The sequence below is a fragment of the Sciurus carolinensis genome, chromosome 6 (genome assembly GCF_902686445.1).
Source record: "Sciurus carolinensis chromosome 6, mSciCar1.2, whole genome shotgun sequence".
Lineage (NCBI taxonomy): Eukaryota > Metazoa > Chordata > Mammalia > Rodentia > Sciuridae > Sciurus > Sciurus carolinensis.
In genome coordinates, this window is record NC_062218.1 from 98,813,597 (window position 1) to 98,839,175 (window position 25,579).

Here is a 25,579-nt window from a genome sequence, read left to right on the forward strand (position 1 = left end):
ACATTTCCTAGTTGTACTACGTAACATCTTCTATTTTGTTTGATTAGTTTGTTTCCCCTAGAAGTCTCAGAAGGACTCTGACTAGTACGTCCCCAGCGCCTAGCTTAAGTATCTAGCACAAAGACCTTAAAAATGCTTGTTGCATGAATGAAGCCAGATGTCCATTACATCCATGCCCTCATGTGACTACAGGCAGCCAACACCAAGCACAGACACGCTCACCTCACACAGGTTGTTAGCCCCCAACCCTGTCCCAGGTCCAATATACTCACACCTAGTGAGGTCACTGAGGGATTTTTATTTGCACTTATTTTTCTATAAAGTGTTGCTGAGGTAGAACCAACTGCCCAGGGCTGGACAGGGTCAAGGAACACAAGGATCCAAGGTAAGGGGAACCAGGGGCCTAAGTTGTAGTGCAGGGCCTCTCAGTCATCCATATAAACAATAGGTTGGGCAATAAATAGAGGGTAAGCAAGGATCACCGACAGGCAGAAAGGTGAGAGGTTGCAGGCCCCTGGGGCATGAAGGGATACAGATTTGGGCATGAATCCAGAGCCTCCTTCCTCAGCCCCCTAAGATCAATTTAGGGCATATGGAGCAGAGAGGGTTTCAGCCGGAAGGCATCAAGAAAAGAGAAGACACCCCGCTTTCGAGGGGCTGCCCCTGTACCCCCAACCCCTCCTTTGAGTGGGGGCAGAGGCAGGGGACCTCCTGGGGCATCCATGGAGCTGGTCCGCTTGAGCCGCAGGCGCGCACGGGCCTGGGCACCCCAGGCCTTGCCTCGAGCTGCAGAGGCCACAAGACACTTCTGGTATTGAACCTAGGGAAAAGGGTAATGTGAGGATCCAGCTACTCTGCCCCTGGACTCCCTGAAAGCTTCTGCAGGGCAGAAAACTGGGCAAGGCTTCTGTCTGATACAAGGCTGGTAGTTAGCATATCTGCAGTTCCTATAATACTCCAAAGTAGTTCAATAGCAAAAACATAAAACTTGACATTTACTGAGCAATTAAGGAAGGCTGGACACTGGTAAGTGCTTGGTATAATAATATAACTTAATCCAGCTATTTATGAGGTGTTATCCCCATTTTCCAAATGAGGAAGTTAAGATTCAGAAAGAGTAGATGACTTACTCAAGGTCATACAGTCAGAAAATGGTAGAATTGCATTCAAACCTAGTTCTGACTCTATAGCCTGTACTCTTAACCAAACCTACCTCTAGGCTGCCTCTGGTCTACCTCTCACTGTTGTGGATCAGTCCCTGGCAAAGCAGATTCTCTAATCAAAGGGAGGGTCTACAATCCCAATCCATTCCCAGTATAACTGCCCCAATCATCTCTCATTTGAACCATTCAAAGAGGGTCCTAATTAGCCTTCCTGCCTCCTCTGTATTCTCTAAATCTTTTACCCATACTGTAGCTTAAGAGGTCACCCAAACCACAAAACAAACTTAACTGTCTAGCTCAAAATCCTTCAACGGTTCCTAGTACCTCTGGATAAAATAAGCTCATCACCCTGATCCATGAGGTCCTCCATGACCTGATTTCTGCCCTCATCTCTCACTATACTTTCCTTCAAATGCCACATACACTTTCAGTTACTCTAATCCACTAACATCTCTCTCACCTTTTCCTGTCCCACTCCCCTTCACCTAACTTCCTTTTAGGTCATGTCAATTTTCTCGCCTGAAGGAAATATCCTCTTATCATCTCATGTTATATAGCCCCTTTCTAAGGTGTTTCTTTTCTATCCTAAGTATTCTGTAAAGGTAAAAGTGTACCCTCTATATTGCTGAATTACCAGGGTCAAATATGGTGCCTATGTCCTGTAAGGCGCTCAACATTTATTGAATAAGTAAGTTAACTGAATTAGTGGAATTAAAGCACATTTGAATGCCTACAGGTGCCAAGAAATAACCTAAATGGGACAAAGAGAAAAGACAATGCCAAACCTATATAGCAGAGTCCCTACAAAAACTCCAGCTACATGCTGAAATTTTACATGTGAACCCTGTGCCAGACTTCTCATAATTTAAGAAATGCAGGTATAGTAATTACTATGTCAAAATCTTCTAGCCTTTAAGTATTGCCAACTAATCAAAACTTACTAAAAATAGCACAAGAGCTAAAATACTTATGAACCAGTCATCCCTGAGATCACTGGTTGTGATCTAAGGAGAGGCTGCCAATCTTGAGCCTAGCCCATGGTATACAGCAGCTATAGGACAATCCCACCCGTGAATTCCAACCCCTAACTCACCATACAGGCAGCCTGCACAGCTTCAGAGAGTCCCCCAGCATGAGGCTGGCACCAGAAGGCTGCACACTGGAAGCTCTGACGGCCAAGGTCGGCGATGAGGCCAAAGGTGTGTGGGTCATGGCCAACACCAATAAAGGTCACAAGGCGCACAGGGCACTGCCACAGTGGCTCCTCCTCTGCACTGGCCTCTGCCTGTCCATACCAGGCCTGGTCATCAGAGGATCAAGCATTGGCCAGACCTACTAAGCTCTTCTAGCAGACCTCCTCAGCATCCCTGCTCAACCCTCCACAGCCCCCCACTTCACCCTCTTCTGATACCTGAATAGAATGTGCAGTCATGAGAGAATCAGACACACTGAGCATGGCAGGAACCCAGGTGTTCCGGTCCCCCCGGGCAGTGAGGGTACCAATGGCCTCGTTCAGCACATCCATTCCTGGGGGGAACATGCCCACTGTGGTGTCTCCCAGTTATAAAGAAATAAAGGGTCTGCAGAGAGTATCTAGGCCCCTCTCACTGACTTGGGATTCAGAGAGATAAGAAGATAGCTGGAGCTAGGATTAGAACTTTTGAGTTGGGAAGGCTGGTACATCCCAAGCTATGTAAGGCCATGGGAGGTCTTCAAGAAGTGGCAGTAGACCCCACCTCACCCACCTTCCCCTTGCCTATGCATCCCAACCCATCCAGCCTCTTCAGTTCTCACCCATGGCTTTGGTGACTGGCAGGGTCCCCATGTACAGTGCCTCATACTTCTGAGCAGCCTGGCTCACAGCATCCAGTAGTTCCGCTGAAATGTACACATAAAGTTGGCATAGGAACCCTCCATTACCCCATCCTACCCTTCTGAATAGGCCAGGACCCAGGACAGACCTATTGCCAATAAAAGAAAGTCCATGGATGTTCGTCCATTTTAGGGCTTGGGATTCCTGGGGCCAGGCACCCCAGAAATCCCGTATCTCTGGAGCAATGCTAAATGACCAAGAACCTCCCCAACTCCCAAACAACCTGATGCTGCAATATAGCAACCCTTTCCCTGTACCTTGCCGTGGCAGGTCTTCAGGGGAGATGGGGTCTGGGGAACAGCAAACAGAATCACCACTGACCCCTACTCGCTCTGACAAGATCTAAAATACAATGCAAACAGCATGAGACATGGAAAAAGGGGAATTTGGGTGAGGGGGTCAATAACACCCTGCCCCAACTATCTTGGAAACTTTAACCCTAGCTCCAAACCACATGTCCTGCCCCAACCCTTGGCCCTTACCTGGGCACAGAGCCCATGTAGGGCACTTGCAATAGCTTTGGCAGGGACGTCACAGCGAAACACATGGCACTTGAGCATACAGCTGTCTTTGTCACCCGCCACAAAAGCAAAGTCCCTGGCAAGAGCAGAGATGAAGCTGGGGTAGAGCTGGTTAGGGGGCAGGGGCCTATAGTATCTACAGAGGCTTTTAAAATCAGTCTAGGAATGCAATGGAGATGGAATAAGGAGGTTAGGGCTGGGGCTCAGGGTACCTGGATGTCACATACCTGTCACTGTTCCAGAAGCATGTGGGAGCACAGGAGAGAATCAGCCCAGCCTCTAAGGCTCTCCCCTATCTGTCCCTGCTGAGCTGGGCCCACCCTCCCAAACCAGGGCTGAACCAGGCAGGGGAGGCAGTGCTGGGCCCATGTCAGAGGATCTGTGTCCAGGGGTTCAAGTACCAGGGATCAGCATCAGTGGGGATCACAGCCTGCAGGGGGGAGGGAGAAGCAGCTCTCGCTTGGGGAGATGCAGAAGTCCTCACCGGCCCTTGGAGCTGCCCACGCCCCACACACGGATGTGCACCAGAGGCTGGCAGTGGATCAGACTCTGGTCCAGTGGATTCACTAGGCTCATGGCATCCTTCTTCAGGATCATAAGCATGTTCTGGCCCTGCCAAGGACAGTCAGCCCAAAGGTTAGACAAAAGTGGTTGCCATGGGAAGCAGGTAACTCAGGGACAACTACCTGTGCTAGGTCATAGACTGAACCCATTGGGCAGCCAGACAACTCACCTCACCCCAGGCACCATCTGGGGGCTGGCTACGGTTGCGGGTCTGAGCCAGCTGCTGGATACAATTATTGACTGCAATACTGCTCTTCCCTGGTGCCAGATCTTCTTCTGGCACCTCCACCCAGCCCAGAGAGCGGACTGCAAAGCACTGACAAGTTGGAGGAAGGGATGGGAGTGAGCAGGGGTGGAGTTGGGTGGCAGGTACCACAGCCTCCACATGTACAAACCCTCTGGTAGTCTCTCCCTTCGCCCTTTATCACCTCTGCTCAGTCCAATTCCACCCCTGATCTTTCACTAAAGATCTTCTAATGCCTTAGGTTGACCCTGGGGCCCAAGTCACTACCTTAGTCCCTGGCTCCAGGCTCTGAATGTAGGATTCCTCACCATACCAGGTCAGAGAGTTACTGGAAAAGAACACAGCTGATTAAGAGAACCACGCTTCCTACAATAGGGGCAATGGTAAGGCCCAGGCTACTTGATCAGCACAGGATTTTGTACAAGATCCAGAATACGGCATCACAAATATAAAACCCCAAGTGTGTTAAGACCCAGGATATATTAACATAAAATGTACTTTAGAATTTGAGAGAGAATTCAGAACACAAGACCCAGAAAGGACATAGAAAAAAAGTCACAAACATGGGGCAGTGTATGTAGAGCGTGAACCAGAGCCCCTCACCAGGACAAGAAATCCTTGAAAACAAAGCCCAAAGACAATAGCCAAGGAAGGTCTAAGACATGATAGGTCAGGACGTAGAATATGGAAAAGAACATGTAACTAATGACAAGAACTTAGATCAAGGGCCAAAACTCAAAATACTGATAGTCAAGAACATGGGGCTGTACTGTGCCCAAGAACGCAGAACAGGGCCCCAAAAGGTAGTCCAGAGCCTGAGCTGGAAAACAGATTGTGGGTCCAGCTGTATTTCTGAGTGCTCCCAAGCCTTTCATTTTGCTTGGGCCATCCCAGTTACCTCCGGTTCAGTGAGCTCTCCAGGCTGGAAAAGGATCTCCCCTTAGGGGGCCGCAGTCCCCAAATCTTCTCTGTTTCCTGTAAAGTGGGGGGTTAGTCAGTCAGTATAACAGCAGGCCTGGGACCGCACATGGCCTCAGGCCCCCTCCTCACACCTACCGTGCCTGGATCCTCTGCATCTCCTATTTCCCAGGTTGGGCGCTGCCACTGGGTGCTACCGCTGGGTACATGCCAATAATAAGTACCTGCAGCATCACGGATTTTCCTCCAGCCTGGGGGCAAGCCTGGCTCCCCCTCCAGATTCTGGTCTCCCCACAAGTCATCTATAGAAAAAAGAGATTGGAAGTAGGATACATATTATGCATGAGTTCAGAATAACACCTTGTCATAATCCTCCCTCCCTTTGTCCCATAAGGGACAGCCTGTAGGTGGTAACTCCATGCTCCCCAATCTTAAGATCACATGTAAAGATCAGGGTTCATTTGTCTCCCGGTCTTCAAACCAAGCCATACCCACAACCCACCCCCGTATTTGACCCTTTCTCACTCCCTAGTCTCCCCCCTCAGCTCCCGATTCTCCCACGAGGCCCCTCCGTGCACACCGTCGCAATTGACCAGAATGATAGCCAGCATGTAATCCTTGCCCAGCATAGCCCCTCCGAGTCCCCGCCGGCTTTAGCCGGCCTGCTCTCTCAGCCCAGCGCGACCTCGGAAGAGCTGTGCCGAAAAGCCCAGCTTCCCTACGCCGGAGAACGCCAGGCCAGCTGGCGCCGCAAACACGCGGGGCGGGGGCTGAGTAGCACCGCCTTCTAGGAGGTGGTATCTAGATCCCGAGTGGGTGCGTGTTTCCGTGCGTGGGTCCAAAGGAGGCGCACAGACGTCAGCCAACTCGCTGACACCACCAAGCAACTATGAGCTCATCAAGAGAGTGGAAGACTGGCGAGGTGAACGTGCACCGCGCGCACTCGCGCATGAGTGAGATCATCGCGCGCGGGCCGTACGCGCGCGCACACACAACCTGGGTTGCGGCGGTACGGGTCACGTGGAAGTATATGTGAAAAGTAGACTGTCAACTCCGCGGCGAAGAAAACACCCCACCCTTTCCAGAAATGCCCCGGAAGTACCTTCGCCTTCAGTAAAGATGGCCGTAGGCCTTGACATAAGGGAGGCGGGGCTGCGCCTGCGCAACAAGTTCGGCGGGGAAGATGGCGGATGACAAGGTGAGTGAATGTGGGGGTGATCCTCTTCTGAAGATTGTCTTCAGACTCCATCGCCTCTGTAATTTTGGGAAGAGGCGGCACTGGAACGTTCCAGAGATGGTGGTGCCCCTTGTTTTCCCTGTTACTCTTGTCGACTACTAAGGTCGACAGGGACGGGTGGCTTGGGGGTAGTTTTAGGCGAGACGGGCGGAGCCGGGGATCCCCCAGGAGTCCCCTCCCGAGGACCATCACGATGCTTCGTTACTAGCACACACTCAAACACATTGATTCTAGAACGCCTCTCATTCTGCCTCATTCCCTAGCCCCCAAAATTTCCCTTCCAGAGACAGTGTTTCCAATCCACACAAACACACCACCCTCAAACACGTTCTTGTGCACATAATTAATTTCATACTTACATGTGAACAGAATCGCTCATTTGTTCATACTCTTGCCGACATTCATTACCTCTCATATCCAATTACTCCATTCAGTTTGAGATGGCCTCGAAAACAAAGGGATACAGCCCAGGCAGAAATCCGGTTTACCCTCAAATTGCCCAGGGAACTGCTTCAAGCTATTACATTCTCCATTTGGAAGTCCAGCATCACACACACATTCACCAGGTGCCTGCCAGTCCCACTGTCAGGAATTGGAACACAGCAGACAAGATGTACTGACGACCACTTTTGGGGAGCTCATGGTTCAGTCAGTAGTACTTTGCTAATAGACCTAATTGAAGGTCCTCTAACCTATTTGAAGGTTCTTCCTGTCTTACCCACACACTGCTTGCCGTATAAGATTCCTGTAGGGATTATTACAAGTTACTGATACTGATTACATCTGTCACTGCCTCCATGACCCCCATGTGAATTCAGTGCTTTTCTTCCTTTACCACTGCCATCTCAGAAAGGTTTTATAGAAAGAGAGTTCTCTAGCTTACCCCATTTCCGCCATGTCCCCAGTTTCTGATAGAATTGAGAGCAGGGAATGGGGCTGAGTCAGTCTACTGGAGCCAGCCTCTCCCTTGTCCTAGGATTCTCTGCCCAAGCTTAAGGACCTGGCATTTCTCAAGAACCAGCTGGAGCGCCTGCAACAGCGCGTGGAAGACGAAGTCAACAGTGGTGTGGGCCAGGTAGGGGCTGTTCTCCTGCCTCTCACCTTAAGCTTCATTGTCCAGTTTTCTCTTGAGAAGGTTGAATGGGTGGCAGAGATTTATTCAGTAAATCGTTATTGAGGGCCTGTTCTCAGCCCCCCGCCCCAAGGAAAGCTTCCCTAAGAAAATAGCACTTGACCTGAGATCTTAAGTAAGGGTTAACTAAATGAAGCAAAGAGGAATGAAAATTCCAAGCATATGCAGAGAAGTATTATGTACAAGAGGGGGAAAGGAGGTCAGTTTGGCTGCAGTAGGAGAAACATGCTAAAATATTGAAGCTGGAGAAACAGCAGGGCTCAGACTGCGAAGGGGCATCTCTGACTTTTTGGCAGTAAGATTCTGTGGTTGGAGTTTTCTGGCTTCAGTATTCTGAGATTGTGTGATCAGGACTCCAGAGTTCTTTTTTTTTTTTTTTTTTTTTTTTTTTTTTTAAAAGATCTAGAACTTTGAGAAAAATCTTTGAAGAAAACACCACAGCTGTTCAGATTGAGCCTCACTTGAGTAGTTCCTGCAGAGAGAAGAGGGGAGCCTGCCTGACTTTCCTTCTTTATTTTTCTCTGCAGGATGGTTCGCTTTTGTCCTCCCCATTCCTCAAAGGATTCCTGGCCGGCTACGTGGTGGCCAAACTGAGGGCATCGGCAGTACTGGGCTTTGCAGTTGGCACCTGCACTGGCATCTATGCAGCTCAGGCATATGCTGTACCCAACGTGGAGAAGACACTGAGGGACTACTTTCGGTCACTGCGCAAGGGGCCTGACTAGCTCTAGAGCCCATGGGGGAAGCAGGATGAACAGCTGGGGCCTACAGGTGGAGGCCTTTCGAACACAGACATTCTTATCTGACTTCCCCAGCTGTCATCCATTTGCTGTCTCCACCTGTCCTGCCACCTTTATCTTAACTTCTCTTCCTGCAGAGGGTGCACAGTGGTTTGTCAGCCTGTACCCTGGACTCCTTCCCTCCCCAGCCTCACGGGACTGGCCCCAAGACCATGCTTCACTAGCCCCTTCCTTTTCCAGCCCTAATTGTGGAGTGTGCAGATGACTCTGATCCTCAGTATTCTCTCTGGTGATGTACCACAGCTCCTCCCTCCTGGGAGCTGGCTCCATAACCTGATCTCCCTTAAACGCGTCCCAGTTCCCCTGCCCCTTGCTAGTTACACAGGCCACCAGGATCTGGTGAGGGCATGAGTGTAGAGGAAGGTGGTATGCCAGGCCTGGGCCGACCCAGGCAGGCCCGCTGGACCCTGATGCTCCTCCTGTCCACTGCCATGTATGGTGCCCATGCCCCACTGTTGGCGCTGTGCCATGTGGATGGCCGAGTGCCTTTTCGGCCCTCCTCAGCTGTGCTGCTCACTGAGCTGACCAAGCTACTATTGTGCGCCTTCTCCCTTCTCGTGGGCTGGCAAGCATGGCCCCGAGGGGCCCCACCCTGGCGCCAGGCTGCGCCTTTTGCACTCTCTGCCCTGCTCTATGGCGCCAACAACAACCTGGTGATCTATCTACAGCGTTACATGGACCCCAGTACCTACCAGGTGCTGAGCAATCTCAAGATTGGAAGCACAGCCCTGTTCTACTGCCTCTGCCTCCGGCACCGTCTCTCTGCACGCCAGGGTTTGGCACTGCTGCTGCTCATGGCTGCAGGGGCCTGCTATGCAGCAGGTGGCCTTCAGGACCCTGGGAACACCCTTCCTGGGCCTCCAGCAGCTGCTGCCAGCTCCATGCCCCTGCATATCACTCCACTGGGACTGCTGCTGCTCATCCTGTACTGTCTCATCTCAGGCTTGTCATCTGTGTACACAGAACTGCTCATGAAGCGACAGCGTCTGCCCCTGGCACTTCAAAATCTTTTCCTCTATACTTTTGGTGTGCTCCTGAACCTTGGTCTGCATGCAGGCGGTGGTCCTGGCCCAGGCCTCCTGGAGGGTTTCTCAGGATGGGCAGCACTTGTGGTGCTGAGCCAGGCACTAAATGGACTGCTCATGTCAGCTGTCATGAAGCACGGCAGCAGCATCACACGCCTCTTCGTTGTGTCCTGCTCATTGGTGGTCAATGCCATGCTTTCAGCAGCTCTGCTACGGCTGCAACTTACAGCTACCTTCTTCCTGGCCACACTGCTCATCGGCCTGGCTGTGCGCCTATACTATGGTAGCCACTAGCCCCTGGCCACCTCACTTGCTTCTGACCCTGTCAATCGGGTACCACCACCAGAGTCACCTCTCAGACCTCTCCCTTCCCTCCCCTCAGCAGCTGTGATAAGTGCCTTGTGAGAAAAGCTGGAGAAGGGAGAGCAGTCACATTAGTCTTGAGGTGGTGGATGAAGGAGGCTCCCAGGAGACATGAAGAGTAGATTTGGTTAAGGAAATTTAATCCCCACCCCCACCCCCAAGTTATTCCAGACTAAAGAATTGGGAGCATCAGTAGTTAGACCTGAGAAATAGCTCTATTCCTGATGGGGAAGTCTTGCCCCATCTTCCATAAACACAAAGTGGGATATGGGTGACAGGTGACTTTCCTTGCCTACTGTGGTCACCCCAGTAGACCCACTGCCCCAAGCCTGGTGTTGCTCCAGGCCAGTGTTGACACATGACTTCTTCACAAGGGACACTCACATCCCTCAGTCATGCAGGAAGACCCAGTTGCTACAAATTATACAGCTGTCACCCAGGCCACTCTGCCAAGGTCCCTCAGCTCCAGCATTGCCTAGGGATATGTCCTCTGCTCCCTCCACAGTGCTGCTTCCCTCACCCAGCCTTTGTTCTGGAAAACCCAGAGAGGGTTGGGGCTTGACTCATCTCAGGGAATGTTGCCCCTGGATCCTGGCTTAAGCCTATATCCCCAACCCCTCTGCTCACCCACAGGCCCTATTGAAGCCCATTGCCACCTCTAAGGCTCTTAGGAGGTAGCGTCTTTCCCATTCTGGGTTCTACTCCTGCCTAGTTGTGTCCCAGCTCCCAACAACCTGGGAAAGCTCTGCATAGAGTGACCCTGGGACCAGGTACAGAAACTTCTATAGCTAAATCAATGTCTCTTTAGCTGCATAAGCAATAAGGTCTTAATAAAGTGTTCTAGGATGTAGTATACTTCCTACAAACAATATTGTCTTGTGTCTTCTATGCTACACAGTTCCTCTCAAACATAATTGTTCCCCTTGGTCTCATTAGTATCTTAATTCTGGAGTAACTTCTAGACTAGGAGGAAAAGTGTTTTTCTCCAAGCTGTTGCACTTGAACCCTGGGGAATGTGGAGAGTCTTGGAAATAGGAGGTACTGAGCCCAGCAGGACAAGCTAAACTAGTCTGGGAAACTTAAGACCACTAATGGTTTTATGTTTTTTATTAGTGCATTATAATTATTCATTAATAGGATCTGTTATGCCATATTCATACATGCATATAATAATTTGTTCAACTTGATTCCTCAGTACCTTCCCTTTCCTTCTCCCTCTGATCTCCTTGCTCTACTGTTTTTGTTTGTTTGTTTGTTTTTTTAATGCAACTATTGTGGGGGTTTTTTGTTCTTTTTGTTTTGTTTTTTGGTACTAGAGATTTAACCCAGGGACACTTTTACCACCGACCTACATCCCCAGCCCTTTTTTATTTTTTACTTTGAGACAGGGTCTAAGTTACTGGGGCTGGCCTCTAATTTGTGATCCTCCTGTTTCAGACTCCCAAATTGCCACCACACCCAGCACTAATGTCCTTGAAGAGTTCCTGATCATCAGGTTTCACCTGAAGGTAGGGATCCAGTCTGACTGCCCCTACCTAGACTGCACCCTGCTGAAGCTGCTGGTTCTGAACTTGGAGCTCCTGGTTTTGTGAGGCCAGGTCAATGGTGTCTTGCAGGACACCAGCCAGCAGGCTGCGGTGATGGTGCTCTGTGGTCATGGCGTGCTCCTCCCTCAGCCTCTGCCAGGCTCGAAATACCTGTGACCAGATTCAGAAATGCCTGTCAGCCTGCCAACCTTGCTACCAGCAGGCTCAAGGCCTGCTGTCTGTCTCCACTAACCTGCAATATGTGGCATGTCTGTGCTCTGGTGGCCTGCACATACAGGTCATAGAAGGCTGCCAAGTCTTCCTCTGCGATGTCCCGTTCTGCCTGCAGGGCCTCCACCTGAAGTCTCAGTACTCTCAGCTCCTGGTGCCATCTCTGCCTCTCCTCACAGGTCTTCAGAGATAATTCATACCCTTTGTTGAGCACCACTGATTGCTGGACTCTGTGTCAAACACTCCTCATGTGTATTATCTAATTTTGTCCAGTAACAACTTTACGGGATAGTTACAATTTTTCAGATAAAAAAACAGTGTATCAGGGAAGTGTCTTAACTTATCCAAATTCCCATGGCTAATGAGGGACAGAGCTGAGATGGCATCTACCTTTCAACAGTTCCTTGTCTTCCTTAGAGTGAAATCCAAACTCAGAGATGTGGTGTACCATCTCATTAGCCTTACCTCTTGACTATACACTTTCTGGGCTCCAGACAGGACAACTTGTGGTTCTCAGAGCCCATTTTGCTATTGCTTTGTGCTAGCCCTTTGCTCATACAGTTTGTCCTCTCTGAGAACTTGTTCATACCCCAACCACCTCCACCACATAAAAACAAAGTTTTGTTTTTTTATTTGGCCAAACGAGTTATATTTACTGAGTACCTCTGTGATAAGCACTAACTGCCTTTGTGGAATTGAGTCTAGTGAATTCTCTTGGTGATTTCTGTTTGTCCTCTAAGTCTCAGGTTAGATGCCATCTCCTCTGATCCACTCCAGTCTGGGTGAAGTATAGCTTTTTGTTCTCACTTATTCCCCCATGATAGCATGCAGCACTAAGAATTGCCTTCTGTATCCCTCACAAGACTAAGAGGGTAAGACTAAGTTGTGATTGATAAAGGACACCAGCTCCCAGTACAGTGGCTGGGCCAATTGGAAGGAACCTCAAGAGCCCTCCTCACCTCCTCTTCAGTCACCAGGTCTTTGACGTGTTCACCTGCCACCTCCTCCTGTTTCAAATGCTTTAGCTCCTCTTGGATCCAAATTTGGTGCTGCTCTCTCAATCTCTGCCTCCGAGCTTGAGCCAGGAGCAACTGCAGAGTCACATTTGGGGCCTGTTGGGACAAGATGGTATCAGTCTAGGCTTAGCCAGAAGCCAGGACCTAACTGGTCTGGAAGAGCCTGTAACCTAGGAAGAGACTCAGGAGGCCACGGGTAGAGGGAGAAGATACTGACTCTGCTAATAGTCACCATAGAAGCTCTAAAAATCTCATACCCATAATCTAACCAACTAAGAAAAAAGCTCCTCCCTATGCTTTAGGGATCCAGGAGCCTTTCAGGTTTTTTATTTGTCAGAAGCTCCATATTTCTTCCTGTTGTCAGGAAGTGTAAGTAGGAAGCAGATTAGCTGAGCTCTGGTACCGCCTCACACTCCCAACAGTTTCCAGTTGTTCCCAGGATACACAGGTATTAACTGCTGCTCAGCATCCCTGAGAGGATGCTTTTGGTGGAGACCAGGTCCTAGAGATGATGTTCTTTCTGCCACTACAGGAAAATATAATTAGTTATACAAAAGATGTAGACCCTTCCCCAGCTACCCGTCAAGTACCAGATCTTCCTAGGACTACCTCTCAAGGCCTGAGCTATGGCTTGCTACTGAATATATCACCTGCAGAGAAGAAATTTGGAATGACAATTCCTCATCATTCCTCCAAGGATAGTATAGTTTAAGCTTGGGGCTTTGAAATCAAACAGATCAGGGACCCAGCCCTGCCTTTTCTTAGGTCTATGATCTCAGGCAGGTGACTAGCCTTTTTATTTATTGATTGATTTTTGGTACTGGAGATTGAACTCAAAGGCACTCAACCACTGAGTCACATCCCTAGACCTATTTTGTATTTTATTTAGAGACAGGGTCTCACTGAGTTGCTTAGGGCCTCGGGTTTTTTTGTTTGTTTTGTTTTGTTTTTGTTTTGTTGTTGTTTTTTCTTTTTGTGCCTTGCTTTTGCTGAGGCTGGCTTTGAACTTGTGATCCTCCTGCCTCAGCCTCCTGAGCCGCTATGATTACAGATGTGGGCCACTGCACCCAGCATGGTAACTAGCCTTTTGAGTCTCCATGTTCTTCATAAAATAGAGTGGATAAAAGTTGTAGAGAGCATGAAATGAGGTAATGTAGCAAGGCACTGAGCAGTCAGACACTTGGTCAATAACTGGAAACTAACATGCCTAATTCCCCAGACCCAATATTGTAAAAACAGGTTGTAAGTATGTAATAATGAAAAGGAAAGAAAAGGACCAGGATAAGCAGGGTTTGAACTACCCTGCAGCAAATCATGGAAGGCAGCGCCCCCTTCAGTACAAGAAAGGCCATGCCATCGAGGTTGCAAGACCCAGATTAGAAGTCTAAGGACTTTTGCTCCTCTGCTGCCTCTGATTGGCCCTGGGCTACTCACATCTCTTATCTCAGTTTTCTCACCTGACAAGTGTTAATAATGCTGTCTTCCTTGCTTACAATACTTCGGTGGCTCATCTTTGATGTTTAAGACAGAGTCCAAATATCTCAATCGATTACCAAAGCCTTGTGTAACCTGGCCCTACTTCTCTAGCTAGTCCTTCTCTCCCAAATCTCTAACACAAACTCTATTCTCCAGAGAAATGAGCTGTTTGCGGTTCTCCAGAGACATCGAGCATTTGCTTACCTCTCAATCTCTGCCTGTCATTCTCTGTCTAGCGTGTTCTTCATTCATCTTTGCTAACCTCAGGAATCACTTTCTCCATGAAGTCTTCCTTCCCTCCCTTGCTCAGCCTAACTCAGATGCTCCATAGAACTTTGTGTTTATAAGCCTTGCAGAGCACTGATCATGGTATAATTGTTTCTTCCAACAGATTGTAAACTCCACAAGGACAGGGAATTCCTAAGGCTGACATAGCCCTGTGCCCAGCACATAGTAAATGGTCAATAAATATTTGGAAACTGAAAAATAAATGAATAAACAAAATGCCCTGTGAAAATACAGCAAAGAAAGACATAAATGGAGCTCCCAAGAGGCTGGAGGAAAAGACATACCTGTGGTTCTGAGAACCCTACAGCCTCAGCTCTGGCCCCTTTGGGTGTCTGTCTTCTTGGGCACTGGCTCCATGCTTTTATCACCTATAGAAAAGGGGTTCAGAGTGGGCACTGGCCATAGCTGGTCTAGATGCCCCCAGGCTTCACTTTGCTCACCTGTAGCTCGCGCAGTGCCCTGCCTAGCTGGCTAAGCCCACTGTCCGTCAAGGTGTCCCCAAAGAGGTTTAAACGCAGGGTCTTCAGGTTAGCCCGTCGGGCCCGGGCCTCTGCTACTGAATCCCACCAAGTGGGTCTCACCTCTTTCATCTGCATCCTCCTCCCTGATGCCCCTATCAGAGCAGCCTGGAGCAAACGCAGGCAGCTGCCTAGTAAGGGGAAACTCAGAGTCAATTACTCCTTCCTGTAGACTCCAGAGCACACTATTTAATTGTAATACTTCAAATTTCTATTAAGAGTACTCTTCTTCAAAATATCTAACCACTATTAGACTTCCACATGTGCTTGATGGATGACTCTGTGCTAAGACTGTTCATAGATTACCTCTTTTTATCCACCGCAACTCTAATCAACCCTGCCTCCCCCCATGTTCTCCAGATGAGAGAACTGAAGCTGAGAGAGGTCAAGCAACTTCTTGGTGAGTGGCAGAGCAGAAAATCAAGCCCAGTTTTGTCTGACACTAAAGCCTGTGCCCTTGGTCATGACATCATACTGGCGGATAGATAGATAAACACGTCTGACTGGTTGCAGTAGCGCATGCCTGTGATCCCAGTGGCTCAGGAGGCTAAGGCAAGGAGGTTTGAGAGTCCAAAACCAGCCTCAGCAACGGCAAGGTGCTAAGCAACTCAGTGAAGCCCTGTCTCTAAAAAAAATACAAAAAAGGGCTGGGGATGTGGCTTAGTGGTCTCAGTGGTCAAGTGCCTCTGAGTTTAATCCCCAGTACCCAAAAACAAAACAAACAAACAAAAAAAAAACAAATGTCTGACCCTCACTGCTTTATCCTTGAGGGTGTCAACTGCCACAAGTTATCTTCCCCATTCCACAGGCATAGAAGGAAGCATAGAAGGAAGTCTCAGAATCTGCTCATCAGATGAAAGTGTGTTTGTTGATTTTAGAGACAGAGTGTCAGACTTTTTTTTTTTTAACCCTTAGGAAAATTTCAAACGTACACACAGTGTAGGAAATCCATTTATCTATCACCCATCTTGAACTATTATCAACTCATGGCTCTTTTTTATGTGATATTGGGAAGGATTGAACCCAGAGGTGCTTTACCACTGAGCTACATCCCTAGCCCTTTTAAAATTATTTTTGAGACAGGATATTGCTAGTTGCTCAGGCTGGCTTCCAACTTGCCATCCTCCTGCCTCAGCCTCCTGAGTCTCCTGCATTACAGGTACATGCCACAATGGCCAGATAGTTGATGAGTATGTGAAAATAAGTAAGTTATTTTCCCTTTCTGGTCCTCTATTTCCTCATCTACAAAATACACCTGCCTCCATTTACTCTTTTGTAAATAAGATTTGCCTCAGGGAGTTGTGGTAAGAATTGAAGGTATTAAAATGCTTGGTAAGCTGTTGAAGGCCTCCAAGGTGGTCTTTTACTATGGTCTTTACCCTTGCCTCTCCAAATTTTGGCACCCTAGCCACAATGGCACCTTCCTAAATGCTGGTCCTCCCAGAGGATAAAGGTCTCTTTCTGGGCAGGAATTGGGCAGAGGTTAGTTGGCTGATAGGATGATGTAGGCCTAACTCCAGATTCCAGAGCTTCCCGAAGAACCCCACACCCTTGCCCCAGCCACCTTGGGGGTCCAGGCGAATAAGCAGTCCACTGTAGTTGTTTCCTTCCAGGAGCCATGAGACAATCCAGGGCAAAGAGCCCTCCACCTTCTCACCAACAGCCTCACCAGCTAATACCTGCAGCAAGGGGCAATCTCTGCCAGAAGGAAAGAAGAAGGAAGATGTACACTTGTGGATGGGGAAAGAAAATGGACAAATCACACACTGATAAAAAAAGATTGACTATTTCCATCAACTTTTGCCAACCACCAGACATATTTGCAACCTGGAACTGGAATGGATATATGGATGTAATGTCTGCAAAACAGGTGTCTAGTGAAACACCTGCCAACCTTAGCCATTATCCAACTCATGTGAAGTTCACAAAATGAGCACTTGAAGAAGCAGCAGTGGCAACTAAAAATAGAGACATCTTTGCAACCAACTCAGGGAGAGTTCTATCTCTGATTTTTGGCAAAAAAAGATGACTGATGTCATCTTGCTGTCAGTCAAAAGTTAAGAGGTGGACCTGGGCAGGACTCTCTGGAAACTTCCTGGGATCTCCAATAAAACCGGAGTGGATGGAATATTGTTTGGGGTTTCTTTCCATGATGATGGCTAAGCCAGAGTGACTATGAAGTGACCCCTGTTCTCAGATGGAGTATGCGTTTCAAAATGGCATTACCTCTGTCAAGTTCTTCCTGACAGAGCTTTCAATACCCCACTTTTAATAATTGGCAGAACAACTAGACAAAAGTTCAGTAAGGAATAAGAAGACTTGAACAACATGATAACCAATTAGACCTAACAAATATACAGAATACCTTAAAATAACAGATAATACATTCTTCAAAGTGTACATGGAACATTCTCCAGGACAGACTATATTAGGCTACAAAACAAGTGTCAATACTTTCTTAAAATAATATAAAGCAGCTTCTCTGATCACAAAGGAATGGGCTAGAAATGAATAACAGAAGGGAAACTGGAAAATTCACAAATATGTACAAATTAAAGAAATTATAAGAAAAATTAGAAAATACTTTTAGAAGAATGAAAATACAAACACACACAACAAAACTTACCAGATGTAGCACAAACAGAGTCCAGAGGAAAAATTGTAGTTGTAAATGCCTGAGTTTAAAAGGAATAACTTAACTGGATACTTAAAGGAACTAGGAATAGGATAATAAAACTAAACCCAAAGTGAACAGAAGAAGGAAGTAATATTAGAGCAGAAATAAATGAAAAAGATAGTTATATAAAATGATAGAAAATCTTATCAAAATTGATTCTTTTAAAAGAGTTTAAAAATTGACAAGCCTTTAGTTCGACTGCCTAAGAAAAGAAGAGTCACTTACTGAAGTCAGAAATGAAAGTATGGGTGTTACTACCAACTTTACATAAATAAAAAAGATGTTAAGAGAATACTACAAGTAATTGTACACCAACAAATTAAAGAACCTAGATGGAATGAACAAATCCTTGGAACACACAAATGAACAAAAGTGACTCAAGAAGAAATAGAAACTGCAAATAGAACTGTAACAAGCTAAGATATGGAATCAGTAATCAACAACAAAAACCTCAGGTTCAAATGGCTTCACTGGTAAATTCTAGCAAGCAATTAGGGAAGAAGTAACACCAGTGTTTTAGTTATTTTTTTCATTGTTGCGACCAAAAGACCTGACAAGAACAATTTTAGAGGAGGAAAAGTTTATTTGGTGCTCTTGGTTTCAGAGATCTCAGTCCATAGACAGCCTGCTCCTTTGCTCTGTGCCCTAAGTGAGATAGAACATCATGGCAGAAGAGTGTGGTAGAAGAAAGCAGCTCAAGACATCACACCAGGAAGCAGAGAGAGATTTCCATTCAGCCAGGACAAAATATATACCCCAAAAGCATGTCCCCAGGGACCCACCTTCTCCAACCATACTCTACATGCCTAGAGTTACCACCCAGTTAATACCTATCAGGGGATTGATGCACTAATTAAATTAAAACTCTCATAACCCCATCATTTCACCTGTGAACTTTCTTGTATTGTACCACACATGAACTTTTGGGGGACACCTCATATCTAAATCACAACAACCAGTCATTCTCAAACTGCACCAAAAAATAGGAGAAGGAGAAGGAAGGAGAACTTACTAATCTATCCTATGACACCAATGATATTCTGATACCAAAAACTAGACAAAGACAACACAAGAAAATTCTGAACTGATGTCTTCTATGAAAACAGATAAGAGAAACCTCAATAAAATACTAGCAAATGTAACTCATCACATATTAGGATTATACATCATGACCAAGTGAGATTTATCCCACGAATGCAAGGAAGATTCAACATATGAAAATCAATCAATATAATATGCCACATTAATAGAATGGAGAAAATCACAACATCACTTCAACTTTTTTTTTTTTTTTTTGGTACTGGGGATTGAATCCAGGGGTGCTTTACCACTGAGGTTCTTGCAAAGTTGCTGAGACTGGCCTTGAACTTATCCTCCTACCTCAGCCTCCTGAATCTCTGGAATTATAAGTATTTCACAGTGTCTGGCAAGATCTGTTTATCAATTGATTAAAAAAAAGTCTTATGCAGTATCTAAAACCCTTTCATGATAAAAAATATTTGACAAAGTAATCCTAACTACTCAGGAGGCTGAGACAGGAGGATCCCAAGTTCAAGGACAGCCTGGGCAATTTAGGGAGACCCTGTCTCAAATTAAAATAAAAAGGGCTAGGGATGTAGCTCAGTGTTAAAGCACCCCTGGATTCAATCCCCAGTACCACAAGTAAAACAACAAAAGCAAAAACAAAAACAAAAAAAATCAACAAAACAAGAATAAAAGGGAAATTTCACAACATTATAAAAGGCATATGTGTTCAATGCAATTCCAATTAAAATCCCAATGATGTACCTTACAGAAATAGAGCAAGCAATTATGAAATTCATCTGGAAGAATAAAAAACCCAGAATAGCTAAAGCAATCCTTGGCAGAAAGAGTGAAGCAAGGGGTATCGCAATACCAGATCTTCAACTCTACTACAAAGCAATAGTAACAAAAACGGCATGGTATTGGTACCAAAATAGAAAGGTGGATCAATGGTACAGAATAGAGGACACGGACACAAACCCAAATAAATACAATTTTCTCATACTAGACAAAGGGGCCAAAAATATGCAATGGAGAAAAGATAGCCTGTTCAACAAATGGTGCTGGGAGAATTGGAAATCCATATGCAACAGAATGAAACTAAACCCATATCTCTCACCATGCACGAAACTAAACTCAAAATGGATTAAGGATCTCAGAATCAGACCAGAGACCTTGCATCTTATAGAAGAAAAAGTAGGTCCAGAGCTTCAACATGTCGGCTTAGGACCAGACTTCCTCAACAGGACTCCCATAGCACAAGAAATAAAAGCAAGAATTAATAACTGGGATAGATTCAAACTAAAAAGCTTTCTCTCAGCAAAGGAAACTATCAGCAATGCAAAGAAAGAGCCTACAGAGTGGGAGAAAATCTTTGCCAATCATACTTCAGATAGAGCGCTAATCTCCAGAATCTATAAAGAACTCAAAAAACTCTACACCAAGAATGTAAATAATCCAACTGACAAATGGGCTAAGGAAATGAATAGACACTTCACAGAAGAAGATCTACAAGCAATCAACAAACATATGGAAAAATGTTCAACATCTCTAGTAATAAGAGAAATGCAAATCAAAACCACCCTAAGATTCCATCTCACCCCAATTAGAATGGCGATTATCAAGAATACAAGCAACAACAGGTGTTGGCGAGGATGTGGGGAGAAAGGTACACTCTTACATTGCTGGTGGGGCTGCAAATTAGTGCAGCCACTCTGGAAAGCAGTGTGGAGATTCCTTAGAAAACTTGGAATGGAAACACCATTTGACCCAGCTATCCCACTCCTTGGCCTATACCCAAAGGACTTAAAATCAGCATATTACAGAGATACAGCCACATCAATGTTCATAGCTGCTCAGTTCACAATAGCCAGATTGTGGAACCAACCTAGATGTCCTTCAATTGATGAATGGATAAAGAAAATGTGGTATATATATACAATGGAATATTACTCAGCCATAAAGAACGATAAAATTATGGCATTTGCAGGCAAATGGATGAAACTGGAGAATATCATGCTAAGTGAGATAAGCCAATCTCAAAAAACCAAAGGAAGAATGATATCGCTAATAAGTGGATGATGACACATAATGGGGGGTGGGAAGGGTTAGTGTTGGGGTTGGAGTTGCGTTTAGGGAGGGGGGCAGGAATGGAGGAAGGAAGGACTGTATAGATGGAGGGGAAGGGTGGGAGGGGTGGGGGGGAAGGGAAAAAACAACAGAATGAATCAAACAACATTACCCTATGTAAATTTATGATTACACAAATGGTATGCCTTTATGCCATGTACAGACAGAGAAACAACATGTATCCCATTTGTTTACAATAAAAAAAAATGTAATTCACCAAATCAACAAACTGAAAAAAAAAAAGGCATATGTGCAAAACCCACAGTTTAACATTATATGCAATGATGAAAGTCCAATATCTTTCCCCTTAGAAAATAATAGAAAGATGGCTACTATTGCCTCTACTACTTAATATTATATTGGAAACTCTAGCCAGAGCATTAGGCAAGAAAAATAAAACTAATCAAAATAGAAAAGAACAAACTAAAGCTATCTCTCTATTTGCATATATGATTTTATACATATAAGTGAGATCCTAAAGAATCCACATGTTTTAAAAAAACTATTAGAGCTACTAAACAAATTCAGCAAAGAAGTAGGCTACAAAATCAACACAGGACAAAAATCAGGTATATTTCTATATACTTGCATTGAACGATCCAAAAAGAAAATTAAGAAAACAATTCAATTTACAATAACATTGAAACTATCATTAGTCATTAAGGAAATACAAATCAAAACCACAATTAGATAACATTTTACAACCACTAAGGTGGCCACTATCAGAAAAAAATAAAAATGTTGGTGAGGATGTGGAGAAATTGCAGTCTTCATATATTTGGTGGTGGAAATATAGAATGGTGCATTGTTGTGGAAAACGGTGTGGTGGTTCTTCAATAAGTTAAACAGAATTGCCACATGACCCATCTATTCCACTCCTGAGTACACAGTCAATAAAATTGAAAAGAAGTATTCAATACTTATATGTAAATACCAGTATTCAGAATAGCCAAATGGTTGAGAAACCCAAATACTCATCAACTGATATACCAAAAATGTGGTATAGTCATACAATGGAAACATATTTGACCATGAAAAGGAATGATATGCTGATATATACTACAGCATGATGAACCTTGAAAACATTATTCTAAGTGAAGGAAGTCAGACATAAAAAGTCACACATTGCATGATTCCATTTGTATGAAAACATTCACATTAGATAAATCCACTGAGAAACGAATTTATGTTTAGCAGGGGTTGGGATAAATGTCACCAAATTGCACATTATATCATGGTTATAGTTAACTTTATGTTATGTGACTTTTATCTCAATAATTATAGACAAAGATTAAAATCAAGTTACCAGGTCTGGGATTATAGCTCAGTGGTAGAGCACTTGCCTAGCACATGTGAGGCACTGGGTTTGATTCTCAGCACCACATAAATAAATAAATTTATTTTATAAATAAATAAAATAAAGGTACTGTGTCCACCTACAACTAAAAAAAAATGGTTTAAAAAATTGAGTTACCAGATGATCCCCTTACAATATCATTTCCTGCTATATGTCTAGGAGAATTGAAAACGTAAAAAAAAAAAACCTTGTATGGGAATGTTCATAGCATTATTGTAATGTAAACAGCTCAAATGTCCATCCAGGGATAAATGAATAAACAAAAGATGGTATATTCATATACCATTATATTTATTATATTTATTTTATTTGTCAATAAAAATAAAGTTTGAATCTTGAAAATGTTATCCTACATGAAAAGTTGAAAGAAAGACTTTGGAACAGTCTGGAATTTAGGGTGCTTTATTACTCCATTTTTCTTTTAGGCACTTCTGAATTTGGCCATGTTTCCATGATATTACAAATTGTTCGTTTGAAATGATTATTTTCCTATCACTACTCAATGCTATCATTATTTTCAAACACTGAGAAAAAGGTACAAAATGGGGCATGAAGATATGGTAACCTTGGAATTTTCCAATCTTTTTTTTGGACATTTAGGTTCTTTCCAAGTTTGCAGTCTAATCAGAAGAAAAATAATTCAAATTGCAAAAATTAAAAAGAAATAGAAAGGCCAGACATGGTGGCACATTCATGTAATCCCAGAAATTCAGGAGGCTGAGGCAGGAGCCAACCTCAACAATTTAGTGAGACCCTGTCTTAAAATTAAAAAGTGGTGCACCTATCAGTATTTGAAAATACTGTGATTGGAAAAATCTATTTTTATTTAGAGATTCTACAAATTCTCTACCTCGCAGTTGCTCTTGACCATGTCATTTGCCAACGAAGGGTCTTAGCCTGGGCTCTAGGGGAACCTTACTGTCAGAGCTGAGGAAAAAAAGGAGAAGCTGCCTTGGGCATTCACATCCATGTTCAGCTCCCCACCTCACCTCCCAAAGCAGTCAGAGGCCCTCTCACACTTACGGGGTCCCTGGGAGCTGCAAGATCCTCAAAGCACCTCGCCACACACCCTGGGTCCCAGGCCCCTCAGGAGGTTCAAGCCCAGAGCAGAACATGGTGACAGTGAGCAGAGAGCAGGCCCTGTGGGGGAGAGGATAGGCTCAAGTCAAAGGCCGTGGGGATGAGGGGCGATTGGTGCCCTCCTGTCCTCACCTGCCTTCAGCCCCTGCCGCCTGCAAGTACAGCTCTGAGGCAGCTCTCCCATCAGACACCTCCACTTCACTGGCATGTTCCACCACCCTGGAGGAAGGGGAAGTTGAGTCAGTTCCTAAGATGATCTTATTTATCTCCTGTGAGCCAGGCAGGGTGGTGCACACCTGTAATCCCAGAGACCCAGAAGGTTGAGGCAGGAGAGTCTCAAGTTTGAGGCTAGCCTCAGCAACTTCTTTTTCCTCCTGTGGTTTGCCCAGTGAAGGAAACAGGATAATTGGGATTCCCCTCATTTCACAGATGAAGAGGTTCAGTAAGCTGCTCAAAATTACCCACTGTGACAATGGACTGAGTTGAGCTATAAGGATGGAGAATAGAGTTGAAATGGTGTAAGTTGAAGAACTACAATTGGGGTGGGAGTAGTAAGAGATATGAGTATATGGGATGAGGGTGCAAGGGTGGGAGGGGGTCCTGGGAGAAGACCCTGGTCCTGTAAACAGGACTTCAAGCTCAGAGCTTCCCTCCTATGGGATGACAGTGGGTAGAAATCTCCAAAGACTTGACCTGGGACTATTAACCCTGCCTTAAGACAAGCACACTCAGACCCCACTGGGCCCTGAACACTCACAAGCCCAGAGGAGCCACATCCAGCACTGACAGGTCCTCCACTCCTGGAGAAAGCAGGTCCTGGATCCTTCCACTGGAACTGATCTGAGTCATACAAGCACACAAACTGAACCTTTCCTTCTTTAGGGCCCTGTGTGCTAAGCATTGTGCATGAATTTAGTTATTTCACTGTCAGGGGAAGTGAGAACCCACAGAGACAATCTTACTCTGGTGAGTCTCAGAGTGGGACTAGACCCAAGTTCTTCTGGCTCCCCACAAACCTCAGGCCCTTTCTACAATGTCACATGGCCCTGGCTCCCCAAGTCCCAATCCCACCTCCTCAACCCCCAAGAATTTCACCTGCACCAGGCTGAGAGTACTAAGCACATGATCAGAATGGTGGAGGGACAGAGCTTCCTCAAACAGCACCTGCAGCAACTAAAGGGAGAAAGGGATCCAGTGAGAACTGAGAAAGCATGAATCAGTCCTTCAACATTTCGTGAGGGTGAGATCTATGCCAGGACCTATCTGGGTACTGGGCACATGGTGTCCAGAATAGAAATGGTCCTAACCCTCATGTTCACAGTGAGCCAGAATGAGTAGACATGAGTAAACATTTTTAGTGGGATCTGTTGCTTGCTGGCACAAGAGCCATGACAAGGTTCTGAGGCAGATGTTTTGATTTGGGGAAATTTTGATGAAGCCCCCACAACAAAGTTTTCAAGTTTAGTATCATTTTTAGTATAACCAAGAACTATGAAAGGTAGACCTCCTGGATATTTGATCTTCACATACTACCCCTCAGACTCTCATCCCATCTTCACCAGTCTCCCACTTTTTCAAACCTCTCAATAGTTGCATAAACTGACCATGGCAAAATGTACTACTTGGACCATAGTCCCCAAGACGGTACACCTAGTCCAGCTGGGAAGATAGGCAGAGTCTCTGAACCTCATGAGGCCTGTACCCTGGTGTTCCTTACCTGGGGCACAAATCGAGGTGCCTCTGTCTCCCTGCCCTGGAGCAGCAGAGCTACACTGTACCCTTGGCCCACAGAAGCCAGTGTGGATTGGACGCGTGCCAGCAGCTCCTGTTCTGCCTCCTGCAGGAAAACAGGCTTATTCCCCCTGTCTCAGGGGCCATATCCCAGCCTTCCCTGAGCAAAGGGTTGGGGAGCAGATGACACTCCAGGACCCAAGCCCTGAGAGCTTCTGTCATCTTCCATTGCCCACTCAGACTCCCCTACCTGTGCAGCAGCAGGGCCCAGGACTCTGTCAAAGGTGAAGCATTGTTCCTATGGGAAGGACTGGGGTCAGTAGTGTCATTCCCATCTTCCCCTATACCCACTTACCCCACCTGGTTTACCTGAGTCTCCAGGGTCTCGGGCTGAAGCAGTCGAAGGCTCTTGGGCCCCTCCAGAAGGATTTTAGGGCTGTGGGTCTCCTTGGGGCCTGAGAAAGGTGGACTTCCTGTTCACTCTCATGAGAGAAATGGAGCTCCAGGACTCCTCAGTCTTGCCTTCAACCCATGCCTCAGTTTCTCAACCTAAGTTGTTCTGGCCCTTCCTCTTCCAAGAAGTCCCAGGGCTATACTCCTAAATACAAACTTGGGGGGCTTCTTACCTGATTCCCTCTCCGGCTCCACTTCAACCACCACAGTCAGCATGGTAAGTAGATTGAGAG

At 45.9% G+C, this 25,579-nt stretch overlaps 4 protein-coding genes across 11 annotated transcripts; 2 read left to right on the forward strand and 2 right to left on the reverse strand.

Moving 5' to 3' along the window:
* Positions 1-278: 278 nt before the first annotated feature.
* Positions 279-6,378, reverse strand: Apbb3 (amyloid beta precursor protein binding family B member 3). Of its 8 annotated transcripts, none has more exons than XM_047554722.1 (13): positions 6,280-6,378; positions 5,508-5,585; positions 5,264-5,340; positions 4,633-4,693; positions 4,291-4,437; positions 4,042-4,169; positions 3,785-3,790; positions 3,519-3,633; positions 3,294-3,378; positions 2,958-3,041; positions 2,575-2,708; positions 2,257-2,463; positions 279-820 (listed from the first exon to the last, which is right to left on the reverse strand). In XM_047554722.1, exons 2-13 carry the CDS (start codon positions 5,583-5,585, stop codon positions 584-586), a joined length of 1,359 nt encoding a protein of 452 aa, XP_047410678.1. In that variant the 5' UTR covers positions 6,280-6,378; the 3' UTR covers positions 279-583. The 8 variants fall into 8 exon arrangements, with proteins under 8 accessions (XP_047410678.1, XP_047410677.1, XP_047410670.1 ...); XM_047554721.1 differs by lacking the exon at positions 6,280-6,378 and adding an exon at positions 5,864-6,234; XM_047554714.1 differs by lacking the exon at positions 6,280-6,378 and adding an exon at positions 5,864-6,233 and having other exon boundaries at positions 5,422-5,585.
* Slc35a4 (solute carrier family 35 member A4) lies at positions 6,210-8,377 on the forward strand. The gene is made up of 3 exons (XM_047554728.1): positions 6,210-6,481; positions 7,497-7,595; positions 8,180-8,377. Exons 1-3 carry the CDS (start codon positions 6,467-6,469, stop codon positions 8,375-8,377), a joined length of 312 nt encoding a protein of 103 aa, XP_047410684.1. The 5' UTR covers positions 6,210-6,466.
* LOC124986362 (uncharacterized) lies at positions 8,049-25,562 on the reverse strand. The gene is given in 16 exon segments (XM_047554759.1): positions 8,049-8,124; positions 11,376-11,537; positions 11,620-11,778; positions 12,557-12,709; positions 13,060-13,139; positions 14,071-14,124; positions 14,658-14,745; positions 14,818-15,026; positions 16,460-16,593; positions 23,295-23,381; positions 23,920-24,002; positions 24,258-24,335; positions 24,880-24,999; positions 25,144-25,191; positions 25,263-25,348; positions 25,520-25,562. Coding segments are annotated over 15 exon segments (1,584 nt in total). The 3' UTR covers positions 8,049-8,124.
* On the forward strand, positions 8,798-10,021 carry LOC124986295 (probable UDP-sugar transporter protein SLC35A4). The gene has a single exon (XM_047554723.1). It carries the CDS (start codon positions 8,800-8,802, stop codon positions 9,769-9,771), a length of 972 nt encoding a protein of 323 aa, XP_047410679.1. The 5' UTR covers positions 8,798-8,799; the 3' UTR covers positions 9,772-10,021.
* Positions 25,563-25,579: the final 17 nt, after the last annotated feature.